The sequence below is a fragment of the Panicum virgatum genome, chromosome 3N (assembly GCF_016808335.1).
Source record: "Panicum virgatum strain AP13 chromosome 3N, P.virgatum_v5, whole genome shotgun sequence".
NCBI lineage: Eukaryota > Viridiplantae > Streptophyta > Magnoliopsida > Poales > Poaceae > Panicum > Panicum virgatum.
In genome coordinates, this window is record NC_053147.1 from 19,974,402 (window position 1) to 19,992,339 (window position 17,938).

The 17,938-nt window shown below is 52.4% G+C and overlaps 1 protein-coding gene across 5 annotated transcripts; it reads right to left on the bottom strand.

The window, feature by feature from the left end:
- Window positions 1–856: 856 nt before the first annotated feature.
- LOC120664939 (CBL-interacting protein kinase 19-like) lies at window positions 857–6,019 on the bottom strand. 5 transcript variants are annotated; one of them, XR_005671058.1, is made up of 5 exons: window positions 4,594–6,019; window positions 3,880–4,205; window positions 2,504–2,552; window positions 1,952–1,987; window positions 858–1,870 (listed from the first exon to the last, which is right to left on the bottom strand). XR_005671058.1 is itself a non-coding variant. In XM_039944329.1 (3 exons), the coding sequence occupies exons 1-2, from the start codon at window positions 5,776–5,778 to the stop codon at window positions 3,888–3,890; spliced, it is 1,503 nt and encodes a 500-aa protein (XP_039800263.1). In that variant the 5' UTR covers window positions 5,779–6,019; the 3' UTR covers window positions 857–1,987; window positions 3,880–3,887. The 5 variants fall into 5 exon arrangements, 3 of the variants coding, with proteins under 3 accessions (XP_039800263.1, XP_039800265.1, XP_039800262.1); XR_005671057.1 differs by having other exon boundaries at window positions 857–1,987; XM_039944329.1 differs by lacking the exon at window positions 2,504–2,552 and having other exon boundaries at window positions 857–1,987.
- Between the last annotated feature and the right edge of the window lie 11,919 nt (window positions 6,020–17,938).

Here is a 17,938-nt window from a genome sequence, read left to right on the forward strand (position 1 = left end):
CAACAAACTTTACAATTCATTTGCACTTTTTCGGCGACTTCGCCTTTTCTCTTCTTTTTTCGACGAGTTCTTTCAAGTTGATCAAGGACGTCTCACATTCGAGCGACTTGATTTGCTGATGAGTTTTTGTTTTACCGAGTATATTTGAGCTTTAGCTACCGGGCGCATCGCTGTGGCTTCGTTCAAATCTATTCAAAAGTTATCGAGTTCATCTAGTCTTTGACTTCCGGGTGCATCGCTGTCGTCTCGTCTAGATTTATTCACTAATTATCGATATCGGCTAGATTTGTAGGTTTTCTTATGATTTTTGGCCATTATCACATCTAAAAACATATTAGATCAACTTTAAGTTTTGGAGTAACACTTTTGTTATCTCAAAAGCCGGTTTAGATCTGTTTTTAGTCTTACATCATCTAAGTTACACATTCGTAGCTTAGATCTTGTCATACACACACGATCGGCTGTCCAAAAGTCGGTTTTGTCGTCTAGTGTATCGGCTGATCCTGCCGATGCGCTTGTTTACTACGCGCTTGCATTTAATATTTTTTTATCGTCTACAGTATCGGCAAAGATTGCCGATACGCCTATCTGAGAGATATTCGGAATCCCAGCTGATACGCTCTCGAATTTGACTTTGTTTTCTCTCTTGTCAATTTCAGGTCAAATTGACTGACACGCTTGGTTGACTTTCCGTGACTTGGCGAACACTTGCCCTTGGATTCCAGTGTGTTGATTTTTGCGTCAACAATACCCTATTTAGTATGCGCATGCACATGCAAGAATCAATTACTGTCAAATATGACTAATAAATAGGGGTAAGTAAGGTCATTTTACCTCTTTCTTAATTTGTCCTAAAATTCCTAAAGTGACTTATTTTTTGGGATGGAGTATACAGCAACAGTATAACGCTTTTCTCCATTCTCGATCATCAGCTGCGACCTTGCTTGACCGCTGGGTTGCAAGGCCCTTCTCAGGAAGAACACTAGTCCCTGCAGCAATCAGCAGCAGCCAGCAGCACTGCTGGTACCGTTCAAGGGACTGAAAGTTCTACACAGATAGCAAACAGGAAGAAAACTGCGACAGCACCTTTGGGTGGACTCAACTGCTCGAGAAAACTGACCTATGAACCTTGAAATCGTTCAGAAACCTGCAAACAGCGAGAACGAGTCAATTAAGCTGGTCCATATTGGACAGATCAACTGCTTCCAGACATTTCAGATTTTAATATATAGTTGAATCTGGTAGTGTCTACCAAACAATTCTAGTAGTTTCCACACCTCATTCACTATCAAAGTACAAATTCTAGTCAATATGCACCAAGTAGGTGAAGAATTCACAGCAGATGGTAGCCTCAACTCATTATCACAAAACAAGTCAACTCATTATCACAAAACAAGTGGAAGAAAATAAATCTCCAGATACCATGGAGTTCACCTGCAGCTGAATGTTTCTGTCAGCAGATTTCTGGAGGAAACAAACTTAGTTCAGTATATTTAACGACAAGTTGAGCCTGCGGGCGCTGTGAGTTTCAAGCTGAGATGATGTTTGTTTAACCAATACAAGCATGGAGAACACAAATAATACCACACGACACATTAGTCTGATTCAAATCAGCATAAAAGCAGGCTGCAAGCTTCGATGTTGTACTGGCATATGCGCTTGACTAGTTCATGCTTGTGTTTTATGCATTTGCCCGTACTTGTACTCTGTGACAGCAGGCTCCGAGTCCTTAGCGAGTACCTAAAGTGACAGATGGCTTGACTTTTGGCGGTGCATTACAAAAAAATGTAATGAATCAATGAGGGAAAAGAATGAAGCCTCCCACTGAGCTGGTTCGATCTGGCACATGGAGCTTCATGGGAAAACTAACCTGCAAAAAGCCTTAGATAGAGAAACGAAATATAACATACAAAAAACGAAATGAAAATCTTACAGCATTTGGGAAACTTACTTTTGTGTCTATATGCATCTTTGACCTGTAGCTGTCCTGAAAGAGTAAGTGATTAAATTTTTGTGTATTTTAAACAAGACAGTTTATGACAGACAGTGCAAACATTATATTTCCTCCACATGTTCATTTTGTCTTAAATGTTAATAATTTCCAAGTCATGATTTTACTAGGTATATTTCCCTGTCAAATTAATGGGTACCACTCAATACACTTCACTTTTTCCTGAAGTAATTTACTAAAATTGGCCTTTAATTGCACGCAATGTACTTAGTTTTTTTTTTCTCTCTCGATGAAATCATTTTAGTAAAAATTGGTACTTTAGTGCTATAAAATTATGAAATTCCATGGGTATACATCTTAAAAGAGGATAAGCATGCACTGAAACATGGTCGACACAGAATGAATACAATCAAGCATACCAACTATTTCATGACATCACATGAGCAGCCAGAATATTCATCCTTGGCAACTATTTATGTGACTGATGTATGTAGTTAAGTAGCAAAGAAGAATTCTAAAGACACGCAATACAAAATACATCTTTATGTTTACCAATTTTCCTTCCACACCAAAGTAAAGCCGAGGCACCCATCCAGCAAGCCTATTTAGTTAGATTAACAAAACATATGTCACAATTCTATTTATCAAAAGTATGAAGTGAGCATTCCTACAGCTCACGACAGGGTGCACAGTGCAAATAGGTACATTACAACCAACAATTAGATGTTTAGCATGACAATTCTTTTGCCAAACTGAAAAGTTTTGCTAGAGCACTTAACTTTGATGTTTCTTTCCAATGATGTCATCATGTCTAGAGAACAGAAAACAAATTTCCACATTGTGGCTGAATTCTGGCACCATCGTTTCGATGAAATTTTCCTCGGGCGAAGCAAATCACAAATGCAGTAAGGGGGTCTAAGGTTTATACCCATGCAAGGAAAGGAACTAAACCCTTTGGAAACCTTGTTTTGCAATTGAACTTTGATGGAAGAAACATAAACTTACATGAAATGCAAGAAACATCACTTTTTTTACAGCAAAGAAAAACACATTTAAATTCATAAAAAAAAGGGTAACAAAGTTGATTAGGAATACAATACATGCATCTGTCTGCAGTCTCCACACAATTTTTCTGCCATCAATTACCCATCCTAATGGTGTGACTTGATTGTACTATTAGCCATCTCCTATTTAATTTGGATCAGAGAGAGTTCTCGGTAACTAAATTGGTGAAGCTCAACAGGCTACAGACCAATGTACATTTTGATCCCAAAAAAGATTCCTGAATATAAAAGCTACAATATTTTGTCTTCTGCACACACCATGGCTAAAGTGTGAGTAGGTGAGTGAACAAGAATTCAACAAAACACCAAAATTCAGATTTTACAAAATATTACCAAATTACTATTCCATTTCAGTTTGATCTAAAAGACTGCTTTCAATTAATAAATTGGTGAAGCTGGACAGCAGAGAACCAATGGTGTTTTCAATTCTACTGTGGTTCCAGTTTTCATGGGGAAAAACTGAATATACAAAAATTACACTGTTTAGTCTCTTTTGTACACACCAAGGCTAATGTTCCTTCTTGAACAAATTTACAGATGACATTTGTACATGATGAATTTACATATTTGCAGCACCAATTACATGAAGAACAACATTAGAGTTATTGCTTTCACAAGGCTATAGTGAAACAGGCACTCCTATTAAACTGTAACTAGAAGAAACATTTGATAATTGATATTTGCACACAACCACTATTGCAAACCATTTTGGATTGCGGAAAGAATATTACTAAAAAGAAGTTACTAAGGAAATCAATGAATAACATTTTTCTGCACAGATGCTTATGCTGAAACAGAAAGGTGCATCCTTTCAATCCAAATTTCTTCTTTTATATATATATTCCTTCTAAGCAAGAGCTCTACCTTACAAGCTACTCAGTATCAGAAAGTATATCTGGAATGGAGGCCGTATGGTGCACAAGGTTCTGCATCCCAGGTTTCAACTCCCTCTCACAGAAGTCCTCATACTCTTCCCTGTCCCCTACCTTCATCTTCACCTCCACCACCACAAGACTCGGTGTGAGCTCAAATACCTCGGCCGCAATTGTCAATGGACCCTTCTCACTTTCCCTCGTGCCTTCCAGGCTCACCCGCCAGTCCTTCCGCCGAACTGCAAAGCTCTTTACCTTTGCAATCTCCTCCAGTTTTGTTACAATCGTTTGCATGGGTTGTGCTGAGACAAACCTCACTTCTTTGGCAACGTATGCTATGGAAACCAGCCTACTGTGAAAACTCGTGCAAACCACGGCAAAAAGGTCGTCTAAATTCATCAAAAAAATCACACATGCAGATGATATGATGATACACAACCTTGTAAAATATTTTGTCCAAACTCGACTTCGTTTGTAAGATATAAAAATAACAAATTTCAACCCAGAAAGCTGTCAGATGATTTGTTAGAAATTTGTTATTTTTATATCTCACAAACGAAGTCGAGTTTGGACAAGATATTTTACAAGATCGTGTGTCATCATATCATCTGCATGTGTAATTATTTTGGTAAATTTAGATGACTTTTTTATCGTGGTTTGCACGGGTTTTCACAGCAGGCTGGTTTCCATAGCATACGTTGCCCACTTCTTTACCACGCTCCTCAAATAACCCCGACAAATTGAATCCTCTTGAGAATGATATAATATCAAACGCATTTAGACTTACTGGCCGTGTGAGGGATCCAAGGGGCCGTCTTCTCTCCTCCGATGACAATGTGGCTGGGCAGGATGCTACGGACGAATCTGATTCCCACCCAGAGTCATCACCGTCGTCCTCTTGCTGTGGTGGCGGTGGCTGAGGAGGCTGACTAGGCCCCTGGTCCGGCACCTCATTCTCATCGTCTGCCAAACTGTGCACCTGGTCATCCTCGACATAGAACCTGACCGGTCGGAACCCCTTCAGAAACCATCTGCTCTCCATGATCTGAGCCACGGTGATCCTCGTCTCTGGGTTCGTATCAAGCACACGATTCAAGAGACTGGTAAGATCCCTGGAGAACCACCTCGGGCACCGGAATTCCCCCCTGTAAATCTTACGATACATCGCCATGAGGTTCTGGTCGTGGAAAGGAAGGTAGCCTGCCATGAGCACGAACAGGATGACACCGCAAGACCATATGTCCGCCTTGGCGCCGTCGTAGCCGCGGCGCGCGAGCACCTCCGGCGCGACGTAGGAGGGCGTGCCGCAGAAGGTGTGGAGAAGCCCGTCAGTGTGGAACTGGTCGGCGACGGCCGAGAGTCCGAAATCAGAGACCTTGAGGTCGCCGCTCTCGTCGACGAGGAGGTTCTCGGGCTTGAGGTCGCGGTGGAAGACGCCCCGGGCGTGGCAGAAGCCGACGGCGGAGATGAGCTGCTGGAAGTACCTGCGCGCGATGTCCTCCTTGAGGCGGCCCTTGGCGACGCGCGCGAAGAGCTCCCCGCCGCGGACGTACTCCATGACGAAGTAGATCTTGGACTTGGTGGCCATGACCTCGTAGAGCCGGACGATGTTGGGGTGGCGCACGCGGCGGAGAATGGCGATCTCGCGCTTGATGTGCGGGACGAGGCCGTTGCGGAGGGCCTTCTCCTTGTCGAGCACCTTGATGGCGACGGCCTCGCCGGTGTCGGCGTGGCGGGCGTGGTAGACCTTGGCGAAGGTGCCGTGGCCGAGGAGCCGGCCCAGCTCGTAGCGGCCGAGCAGGAGGCCCCCGCGCTTGGGGCGCCCCGCGGATGAGGCCGGCCGCCGGGGCTGCGGCGACGGGTCCCGCGACGACGGCGGGGTGCCGGCCATCGGGGTGGCGGAGGGTGGCCGGGCGCGCGGGGGAGCGGAGGGGAAGGCGGGCGGGTCAGCCGATTAGGTGGTGGCGAGGACGCGGGGACGAGGGCGCGGGCGGGAGGGGAAGGTGATGGGCGGCCGGCAATGGAGGGGGAACAGCCAACGCCCAACGGCTCCCGAATAGTTGCCTCTTTTCTCCGCCCTTGTGCGCGGCGATGCGCTGGACGCGACCTGCTTTCCTGCTGGAGTCGAACGAACTTGGAACGAACAACTGCAGAGGTTTAGTTGCAAGTATATGCAATCAAATTTTGCATATAAATAAAGAAGTTAATATTTTATAAATATGTTCGTTGCTACGGATAAATAATAAAATTGCTATAATTATTGGATATATACTTTAAAAATCAATATAGATATAATTACATTGCAAGAAATGCAGTACTACTTCATTCGTTCGATAGTTATTTTAATTTTTCTAGATTTATAAATTTTATTATATATCTATATATGTATTATGTTTAGATGTATAATAAATTTTATGAATTTGAAATGTTAAACCGACTAATAATTTAGAACAGAGTGTGACACGAGTGGATTTTCATCACAATTCACAAATGATACAACACAATTGGGAAATAGATGAGCCTGTTTCCATAAACGTAAAATGCGCTGCATGTTCTCCGATTTGTGCACGAGGATGGTAATTTGATGTGCTACCGTTTTTCTGGGGTGTTGAATGCAAACACGCCACACGCTAGGGAGGTTTCTGCAGGAGATGGACACTGCACACTGGTACAGTCAACGACCGCAACGTGCTGCGCGTCCAGACCCCAGAGGCCAGAGCTGGCGCTAGGCGGTGGCCGGTGGAGCCGGAATACGTGGAGCATTCCGGGCGGCGCAACCGGGAGCGAGGCCGGTGCACGTCGGCGTCGCGCGGAAAATTTCCGCGGGGCTCGGAGTCGCGAACTGGCACCGACCGGCGACCGCCGCGGAGGGGGACATCTTCGGAAGTCGAAACCGAGCTGACAAGCCCAGGCGCCAGAGGGAGAGGCCGTGGTCGTCGGCCAACCATCGGGCACCTCACCTCCCGCGCGGCGGGCTGCGTAGGGCTGGGCATTCGGTTATTGTGGTTAAATCGGTTCGGTTAATTTGGTTTTGAAATATTTCGGTTATGACAAACTTTTAACCGAAATTGTAGCTAGAAATCTTTTAACCGCGTAAATTCGGTTGCGGTTAAATCGGTTCGGTTTTGCGGTTAACCGTAATGTATACAATACATAAATAACAAGTAAATTAGAATGAAATTATGACATCAACTACAAGCTATTGGCCACTAAAATAAGCTTAGAAAGCTAGAAAAACAATTAATGTAGCCTCACTTAGATATCTTAATTATGAAAACCAAGAATTCTTGATATCTCACATGATTATACATATATTTAAGACATAAGATAAATACATATTACACTCAACTTGCTAAATTGGTTAATTCGGTTAAATCGGTTAGTGGCACATCAAAACCGAAATAATATGCGGTTAAAGAATATCTCAAAAATTTTAACCGCAAAATTAACCGTTAACCGAATTAACCGACTTTTGCGATTAAAGCGGTTCGGTTCGGTTAATCGGTTTCGGTTATATTTTGCCCAGCCCTAGAGCTGCGGACGGGCTCAGCTCGGCTGCTGCCGACGTACGATCTGGTGGAAGAAAAAAAAAATCAATCAGGAAGAACAACCACCAAATCAAATCAGCACATTGTCACCTGGTTCTCTCCGAAAAAACATCTGGCATCTGAGCGCCTCGAGCACGGCAGCTAGGCCCAAGCTGACGGTTTTTGTTGCTGCCAGCTCTCGTCAATGCCCCCTCTAGTGGGCCAAAGCTCTTCAATACTATTAGGAAAAAGTCTATATCCCTCCCTCAACTATGGGGATGGACTACATAATCTTCTAACCTATAAAATAGTTTATACCACCTTCTGAACTTTTCAAAACCGATCAAATTACCCCCCAAATCGGTTTTGAAGAAATCATAGTAAATTAAAAAAATCATAAAATAAAAAATTCAATTTTGTTAGACTCCAAATGAGTAGATCTACACAGTGAACATATAATATGATATGCTTTAATATTTTTTTATGTAGCTTATATCTATGTTTTTCTTCATAGCTGTAAAAAAATATACTGAAACATACCATATTATATGTTCACTGTGTACCCCTACTCATTTGGAGTCCAACACAATTTGGTCAGGACCTTCGCGGGCAACTTCCAGGGCACATACGAGTTCCAGGGCCCTGGGAACTCTTGGGATCTCCGAGGGTGTCAACAGCAACCCAACGAATCCTTGCGTGACTACATCCGACGCTTCTCCAAGCAGTGCACCGAGCTTCCCAGCGTCGCCGACTCCGAGATCATCAGTGCCTTCCTTCAGGGCACAACGTGCAGGGACCTAGTGCGCGAGCTTGGACGGAGCCCTCCCACCAGCGCAAATGGCATGTTTGATGTCGCCACCAACTTCGCCTCCGGCGAGGAAGCAGTTGGTGCCATCTTCGACGGCAAGACGACCAAGCGCAAGGAGGATGCGCCCGCGGAGAGCAGCAGCAAAACCAAGACCCCCCGCAAAGAAGCAGAAACGGGGCAAGAAAGGAAAGAAGAAAGGCCCACAGAACCAGCGCGGTCAGGGCAGGAAGAGGACTCCGACGAGGCCCTCGCCGTCACACCCGATCGCAAAGGTCTCCGAGGCCCCCCTCGGGGCGGCGGCGGCCTTTTCGACGACATGCTCAAGATGTCATGCCCTTATCGCAAGTACTACAACCGCGTCGCACGCAGGGATGAGGACCCAAAGAAAGATGCGGACGACAAGGGTGGCGACAAGTTCCCTCGGTGGAGAATGACTTCTTCATCTTCGGAGGGCCGGCGGTGAACATGACCGCTCGCCAGCGCAAGCGTGAGCGCCGAGAGGTCTTCACCGTCCGCAAGACCACGCCATCCTACCTCGACTGGTCGGAGGATACAATCTCCTTCAGCCGCGAGGACCATCCCGACTACATCCCAAATCCGGGACAGTATCCACTCGTCGTGGATCCCATCATCGGCAACACCCGCTTCTCCAAGGTGCTCATGGACGGAGGCAGCAGCCTCAACATCATGTATGCGCACACCTTGGAGCTCATGGGGATTGGCTTGGACAAGCTACGCCCCAGCCCGTCGCCGTTCCACGGTGTTGCGTCGGGGAAGCGAGTCCAACCCCTCGGACAGATCGACCTGCCCGTCTGCTTCGGCACGCCGGCTAACTTCCGCAAGGAGGTCCTCACCTTTGAGGTGGTGGGATTCAAGGGAGGATACCACGCCATTCTGGGGCGGCCGTGCTACGCCAAGTTCATGGCGATCCCCAACTACACCTACCTCAAGATGAAGATGCCGGGTCCGAAGGGCATCATCACTGTTGGGTCTTCGTTCAAGCAAGCCTACGAGTGCAACGTCGAGTGCGTCGAGCACGCCGAGGCTCTGGAGGAGGACGAGGCCCTCGCCGCCGACTTGGAGAAGATGGCGAATGAGGCCATGGACTCCACGCAGCGACACGCGGGCAGCTTCGAGCCTGCCAAGGGTGCCAAGGACGTACCCCTCGACCAGAACACCCCCGACGGCAAGGCGCTGAAGATTAGCACTACCCTCAACAGCAAATAGGAAGTGGTGCTCGTCGACTTCCTCCGCGCAAACGCAGACATCTTCGCGTGAAGCCCCTCAGACATGCCTGGCATACCGAGGGAGGTCGCCGGGCACTCCCTTGACATCCAGCCCAACTCCAAGCCGGTGAAGCAGCGCCTGCGACGCTTCGACGAGCTCAAGTGCCGGGCGATCGGCGAGGAGGTGCACAAGCTTTTGGCGGCCGGATTCATCAAGGAGGTATTTCATCCCGAATGGCTAGCTAATCCTGTATTAGTTAAGAAAAAGAATGGGAAATGGAGGATGTGTGTAGATTATATTGGTTAAAATAAAGCATGTCCGAAAGTTCCCTTTCCTTTGCCACGTATTGATCAAATAGTTGACTCAACTGCGGGATGCGAACTTTTATCCTTTTTTATGCTTATTCCGGTTACCATCAAATAAAGATGAAGGAGTCCGACCAGCTCGCGACTTCTTTCATCACTCCTTTCTGCATGTACTGCTACGTCACAATGCCTTTTGGCCTCAGAAACGCCGGAGCTACATATCAATGATGTATGCTCCACGTGTTTGGAGACCATATCAGGCGAAACGTAGAAGCATATGTCGATGACATCGTTGTAAAATGCAGGAATGCGGACGACCTGGTAGCCGATCTCAGGATCGCGTTCGATTGTCTCAGGGCCAAGGGAGTAAAGCTTAATCCGGAGAAGAGCGTGTTCGGGGTGCCTCGTGGCATGCTCTTAGGCTTCATCGTCTCCCAGCGAGGCATCGAACCCAACCCTGAGAAAGACTCGGCCATCACTCAGATGGGACCGATCCGAGCCCTAAAGGGGGTGCAGAGGGTCATGGGTTGCCTGGCAGCCCTTAGCCACTTCATCTCGCGACTCGGGGAGAAAGGCTTGCCTCTGTACCAGCTCCTGAGGAAGACCGAGCACTTTTCGTGGACCCCTGAGGCTTGGGAGGCCCTTGACAAGCTCAAGGCGTCGCTCACTCATGCTCCAATTCTAACACCACCAATGGACAGCGAGCCCCTCTACCTATACGTGGCGGTAACGACCCAAATGGTCAGCGCAGCCATCATCGTGGAAAGACAAGAGGAGGGACACGCTTTGCCTGTCCAGAGGCCGGTGTACTTCATCAGTGAAGTGCTGTTTGAAACCAAGACGCGGTACCCATAGATCCAGAAGCTGCTTTATGCAGTGGTACTGGCTCAGCGCAAGCTGCGCCACTACTTCGAGGCTCATCCCGTCACCGTGGTCTCGTCATTCCCACTGGGAGAGATAGTCCACAATCGGGAAGTCCGAGTAGGATAGCCAAGTGGTCGGTGGAACTGATGGGAGAGGCTCTCACCTATGCACCTCGCAAGGCGATCAAATCCCAAGTCTTGGCGGATTTCATTGCTGAGTGGACCGACACTCAGCTGCCCCCACCCCAGATCCAAACAGATTGCTGGATCATGTACTTCGATGGGTCGGTGATGAAGACAGGTGCAGACGTGGGCCTCCTCTTCGTCTCGCCCCTCGGAATACACATGTGTTACGTGGTGCGTCTGCATTTCCCGGCGTCCAACAACATGGCGGAGTACGAGGCCCTCCTCAGCGGCATCCGCATCGCCATCGAGCTAGGCGTCAAGCGCCTTGACGTCCAGGGAGACTCTCAACTCGTCATCGACCAGGTGATGAAGGAGTCCAGCTGCCACGATGCAAAAATGGACGCGTACTGCAACGCAATGCGTCGCCTCGAGGACAAGTTCGACGAGCTCGAGCTCAACCACATTGCGTGCAAGTACAACGAGGACGCGGACGAACTGGCCAAGATCGCGTCTGGGCAGACCACCGTCCCCCCGAACGTCTTCGCCCGCGACCTCGCCAAACCATCCGTCGACTTCGAGGACCCAGCAGGAGCTAGCGCCACGACCGCCGAACTCTCAGGGGCTGCGTTCGCCGAGCCCTCGGCACAGGAGTCCGAGGCCATGGAGACAGGGACCGAGATCTCCTTGGCAGACGAGGCTGAAGCGATGGAGATTGACGAGGCTCCGCCTTCGCAAGATTGGTGTATCCAGTACCTCGACTGGATGATCCGAGGGGTCTTACCATCGAACCGCGCTCAGGCACGACGCATCGCCAGGCGAGCCAAGTCTTTCGTCTTGATCGACGACGAGCTATACAAGCGCAGCCCCTCGCTAATCCTGCAACGTTGCATCCTCATTCCCGAGGGGAAGGAGTCGATCCGAGACATCCACGCCGGGATTTGTGGCCACCACACGGCGCCACGCACCCTCGTCGACGCCACCGAAGTCATGCGGACCTTCGAGGGCTGCCAGTTCTACGCACAGAAGACGCATCTCCCGGCTCACGCTCTGCAGACAATTCCCATCACATTGCCTTTTGCTGTATGGGGATTGGACCTCGTCGAGCCACTGCAGAAAGCGCCCGGAGGCTTCACCCACTTGTTGGTAGCGATCGACAAATTCTCCACGTGGATCGAGGCTTGACCCATCGGCAAGATCAAATCCGAGCAAGCCATATTGTTCTTCACCGACATAGTCTACAGGTTCGGGGTCCCGAACTCAATCATCACCAACAATGGCACCCAGTTCACAGACAAGAAGTTCCTGGCATTCTGCGACGACTACCACATACGCGTGGACTGGTCGGCTGTGGCGCATCCACAAACGAATGGCCAAGTGGAGCGTGCCAACGGCATGATCCTACAAGACCTCAAGCCAAGAATCTTCAACAAGCTAAACAAGTTTGGCTGGAGGTGGCTCACGGAGCTACCCTCGGTCATCTGGAGCCTAAGGACGACCCCGAGCAGTGCCACGGGCTTCACCCCATTCTTCCTCGTCTACAGTGCCGAGGCCATCCTCCCCACGGACTTGGAGTATGGGTCTTCGAAGCTCAAGGCTTACCAAGAGCAGCAGAACCAGCAAGCCCGTGAAGACTCCCTGGACCAGGTGGATGAGGCTCGAGACATGACACTTCTACACTCAGCACGATACCAGCAGTCCCTACGGCGATACCAAGCGCGGAGGGTTCGACGCCGAGACCTCAACAAGAGGGATCTGGTGCTGAGGCTTCGGCAAGACAACCGAGGGTGCCACAAGCTCACCCCGCCATGGGAAGGCCCATTCATCATCGCAGAAGTCCTCAAACCCGGCACGTACAAGCTAGCAAACAAGAAGAGTGAAGTCTTCACCAACGCTTGGAACATTCAGCAGCTACGTCGCTTCTATCCTTGAAATTCCAAGCTCTTTGTACACAGTTTGTACTTGTATTTTTCATTTCCCGAAATAATAAAGAGTATGCTTTACTTGCTTATTTTTCGAGAACTACCCGAACCCTCGGGGGCTCGGATACGCACGTAACACTGAGGTAGACTCGGCTTTGCCCTCGGTAAAGCCAAGCCTCCCTCGGGGGCTATAACGGGGGAACACCCCCCCCCCCAAATGTCCCCAAAAACGCCACCATTTTTTCGAAAAAATTTCGTGTCTAAGTTTGTCGTATACTTAGAACAATGGACGCGAGGCATAAGCAACTATGGAACGGGATTGGCCGAGCCGCGGGACCGCCTACGCCTCCGGGATACGGCATCCCCACTCACCTCCCTACGCCGAAGCCGCTTATGAACGCGAAATTTCTCGCAGAAGTTTAGCTAAGTCACATACGAAAACACGAAAATGGAGTAAAGAAAATGATGGCACGAATTCACAAGGCCTCGAGCGGCCACACTGTCAAATTTATATCACTCTGTTTTCTCACAAAGAAAGACAAGTGAAACAAAACACTAATTCGTTTACACGGGCTCCGCGGCCCAGATTGTCGACAGGTCACCTCCCCCGTCACGCGGACCTTTGACGGCGTCATCTTCCGCGTTGGGGAGGAGATCACCCTCGAAGAGCACGGACAAGGCGGAGGCGGCACCCTTGACAGCAGCATCGGCATGCTCCCTTGCAGCAACCGCAGCGCCTTCGTCGGCGCCGGGCACGACAACATAGCCCGTGGCCACCTCCTCCAGGTCGATGATGTAATGCGTTGACACCACGCCGAGGGCCTTCTGGATGCTGAGGCGGAGGTCACCCTTGAGGAGTTCGACCACCCGACCGCCAAAGGACATCAGGCGACTGGCCACCGAACTGCCAGACGGGCCGCCCTCCCCCTCGAGTTCCTGGCACGCGGCCACGGCGGCTCTCTCCAGGCCTTCATACTCCTCTTGCGTTGAAGTGAATCCAACCTGGAGGACGTCTTTCGCCGCGGTCTCGTCCTCCACTGCCTTCCGCAACACTGAGCAGAAAATGAAGATAAGCTCCAGCAAATCGAAATTAACTTTAGCGAATTCAGATACTTACCCTCGGTGCGCTCTTTCTCCTTCTCCAGCTACGCCTGACCTGCTGCTGGAGCACCGACAGAGAGGCTTCCTTCTCCTTCAGAGCGACCCCCCTCTCTTCGAGGGCGGTCTCTGCGTTCCGGAGGGCCACCCCTTGCGTCTCGAGCGCGACATCCTTCTGCACCAGGGCCTCGGTGAGTGTCGTGATGGCCGTCTCCTTGACCCGGAGCTCGGCCACCCTCGCCTCGAGCGCCACGTCTTTCTGCTAGAGCTCGGCCATTCTCGCCTCGAGCGCCTCATCCTTCTACCGCAGCGCGGCGGTTTGCAGCTCGACCTCCTGGGCCTTCTGCTCCGTCGCGGCTCTCCGGGCGTCGCGCTCGTCGATGGCTCGGGCCAGCTCCACCTCCCGTGCACGGTTCCACGCCCCCAGGTCGGACACCAGGGTGTTGGCCTCGTTCAGCCGCGTGACCAGACTGGCGTTGCACTGCTCGAGCCAATGCACCTTCGAGTCCTGCTGGGCCAGCTCGGCGCTCTTGTCGCGCGAGATTTGCTTCAGTTGCTGCGAATGGAAGGACGTGAGCGGAACATACATAAACATGATCAGAAATGTACAAGTCCTAGGGAGAGACACACACATTGCTGATGCGGAAGTCCGTCGTCCTATGAAGCTGTAAGGCACGATCGAGGGCGGCCTGGATCTGAGAGACGACCTCGTACTGCGTCTTCCAGATGTCATCCTTCTCCCGCTCGTTGTGGTCAAAATCTGAGGGGACCCCGGGCTGGACCATCGCCCACTTGATCCCCATGGGGGGCCCCTCGGACGGTCCGGCGCCGAGGCCACCCTCGGAACCAGAGGCGATGCCGACGATGCCGGGTGCGGCGTCCAGGGTGACCTCCCTCAGGTCCTCAAACTGCCCAGCGCCCCCATCTCCGGCGTCTCCTCCGCCGGCAACTCCACCACCGGCACCGCATCTACCGGCGCCATATGCGCCGCTGTCGCCGTCGCAGCCTCCTCGTCCCCAGCCCCCGTGGGCTCCGGGGCGAGGAGCTCCACCACCACCTGGCTGGCTGGCCGCTCTGATGCGGCCCTGCCGGTCTCTCCTTCTTCAGTACCCGACCTGGCGGCATGCTCCGTGCCGCCCCGGCCGGCATCTTCCCCGGCATCCGACCGGGCAGCACCTTCCGTGATGCCCCGGTCGGCCTCTCCCTCGGCACCCGGCCGAGCAGCGTCCTCTACGTTGCTGCGACCGTCGTCGCCTGTGTCCGCCTGCGCCCGGACCGCCGCAGCTCCCCGGGCAATCGCCTCCCGGTACCGCGTGACAGTTTCCGCCGTCTGGGGCCCTTTGGTCGGGGATTGCGTCGCTGTGCGTGGCGAAGCGCTCGCCCCCGACTTGAGAGCCTTGGTTGGCGCTAGTGGGGCGGCGGCCGGAGTAGCCCTCCGGCTGAACCAAGCGGAGGAGGGAGCCGAGATTAGCAGGGACCAGGGGGGAGAAATGAACAGCAAACACGAAGAGCGAAATGAAGAATTACTTACACCGAGAGAGCGCTCTGCTTGTGCTTCTGCGAGTTGCTCCTTGGGGCTCGCGGCACCGCACCGCCTCCTGCCGATCGTCCGGTGGGCGGCGCCCACGAACCAGCTTGCCCCCTCGGCGGCGGCCGCCGCCCGATGGTTGCCTCGCTCTCCGCTGTCGCGGGCATCCTCTAGCCCTCCGCCGTCACAGGCGCGGGCATCCCCTCTCCCATCGCCGGCGCGAGAGATCTTGCGCCAGCCACCGACGTGGGCGTCTCCTCGCCCGCCATCGACACCGAGGTCTCGACACCAGCCCGTTGCTGGATCGGCGGAGGGCCTCCGCCCCCCCCCCATGTCGGGGTTCTCGTCGTTGGACGAAGAGCCGACGTCCGGCTCCGGCGTGGAATAAGGCGTGGGCAGCGGCGAGAGGCCCTCCTTCTCCCACTTCCTGTTCTTCTTTTCGTGCTCCTCCTTCCTCTTCCTCTTCTGCTCGTGGGTCGCCTTGTCCTCGTCCTTCCACTTTTTATCCGCCTCCGCGCACCGGCGGTTCTCGGCGCGGGTCTCGGGGAGCGGGGGGTTCGAGACATACCGGTTGCGGGTCAATCCCTACGAACATGACTAAGGTCAGGGAGGGGAAAGGGGGCAACGCAGAACTGGCGATAATCAAAACAACCCTTACCAGCTGGACGTACCCCGGCTCGGGGCGCATCTTGATCGCCCAGAGCTCTGCGGTGTCGGAGGGGAAGTGTGCCACTGTGTACTTCGCCCTCTGGGCAGCGATACCGTGCGAGAGCAGCTCCCACGACATCCGCGAACCCTCGGATGCGGCCTGGGGTGTCAGATAGTAGACGGCCAGCCTCTTCTCCATGAGGGGGAGCACCCTCTGCCAGTGAAAGTTGGCGACGACGGCGGCCACGGTCAGCCCCCTACGCACCAGGGGCTTCAGTGCCTAGGTGAACACCCCGAGCTTGGCCTGGCACTCGGGGGGTGACACCCCGTATCCCCACATGTCCGGTTTGTCCGTCAGGACCTTGCCGGTGTACACTGGGAGCCGCCCGTCGTCATTGCGCAGATAGAACCACGCCTTGCTCCAATCGCAGTTGTTCGACGTCACCTTGCTAGGGATGTATAAATCCCTTTTGTTCTCCCGCACGTGCAGCGTGAGGCCACCAGCACGGACGGCCCTCCTCGGCCCTTGTTGGACATGCTCGGTGTAGAGCTTCCCCCGAAACAAGTGTTTCCACAAGTCCCAGTTCGCCTCCACCCCCAAGTAGCCCTCACAGACGGCGACGAAAACCGCCGCCTGCGAGATGGCGTTCGGGGAGAAGTTGTGCAGCTCCACCTTATAGTGGTGGCAGAGCGCGCGGACGAATCGCCCGGCGGGGACGCCGAACCCCCGCTCATGTAGCCGCGCCAAACTGATGACATAGCCGCTTGGGGGCTTTGGCTCAACCTCCGCCGATGTCGGGGCAATACACACCGGGCGCGCTGAGTTGGAATTCGGCGGCAGGATCCCGTCGGCCACCAACGACTCCAGGAACGCCTCGTCGGCGGTGGACTTGCCCCACAGCACTGGATCAGCCAACTGCACCATTGCTTCCACGAAGGGGGATGGGGGGAAGGCTTGAACAAGGGAAAGGTGCGCTCGCTTCTTCTTTTTTCACTCGCTTTTTCGCTCTGAGCTCCAATGCAGGGTGACGGCAATGGATGCAGAGGAGGCAAATGCAGGAGGCAGGTAAGCCGAACAGGCACCCCCTTGTCTCTCTTTATAATCACTGTAGCGGGTGGATTCTCTGCTGCGATTGCAGATCGACCGCATTAAATGCGGTAGATTTTGTTATCGCTGACAGCTGGGTCCCACGACTGAAAAAACCTGCGCGCACACGCAATAATTACCACGGTGCGGGAACCGACGCGGTACAGGGGCACTGTAGTGCCGTCACGTCAACTGGCTACCGCCCACGCTGTTCCGTCTACCCGAGGCTGCCACCTGAAAAGGCGCGCCCACACTGCACGCCCCGGGCCATGTCACCCACAACCGGCGGACGACCCGCGCACGACCCACGACTTCGCACCGCGCGCAGACTGTGACGGAATATTCCCTCCGGGGGTTCCTTTCAAGCGAGGGAACGTTATTCCGAGGCCTTACTGATCAGGGGTTCGAAGGCTGGCCCGCCAAGGGTTCGACAGACGCCCCAGATCACCAGAGTCAGGGACAGCATGGACGTACCATACAAGCTACCCTCGAACGCGGAGTTCGAGATGTCCTACGTTGTGTTCGAGGCCAGACAAAGGCGACTAGAACTAGGGATCCCTCCGAGGGAGAGCATCGAGCCCTCGGACCCTATCGAACGGGTCCGAGCCCTGCCTAGCGAACCTTTGCGAGCGCTTTAAGAGACGTGTCTACAGACCACGAGCCGACCCTTATCGAACGGGGCACAGACGTCCACTTGAACTATCAACTAGCAGCTCACCGAAGCATCCATGGCTCGCGGCCCGGGCAAGGGTAGCATGGACCGCTTCACCCCTCCTTCCTGCGAAAGGGCGACGAGGGTCGTAACACTAAGCCAAGGGTTCTCCCTGATTGCCCTCACATGGGCTGGGGCTCGGGGGCTCCTCGCACGTCACGGCTAAGGCCGTACCCTCGAATAAATCCGCCACCGACCGATTG

What these genes read in the sequence shown, in the direction of transcription:
- LOC120664939 (XM_039944329.1), bottom strand. Translation starts at nt 5,778, where the DNA reads ATGGCCGGCACCCCGCCGTCGTCGCGGGACCCGTCGCCGCAGCCCCGG. An exon ending in TTGAGGAGCGTGGTAAAGAA is followed by an intron (nt 4,206 to 4,593) that starts GTGGGCAACGTA and finishes GTTGCCAAAGAA; the next exon opens with GTGAGGTTTGTCTCAGCACA.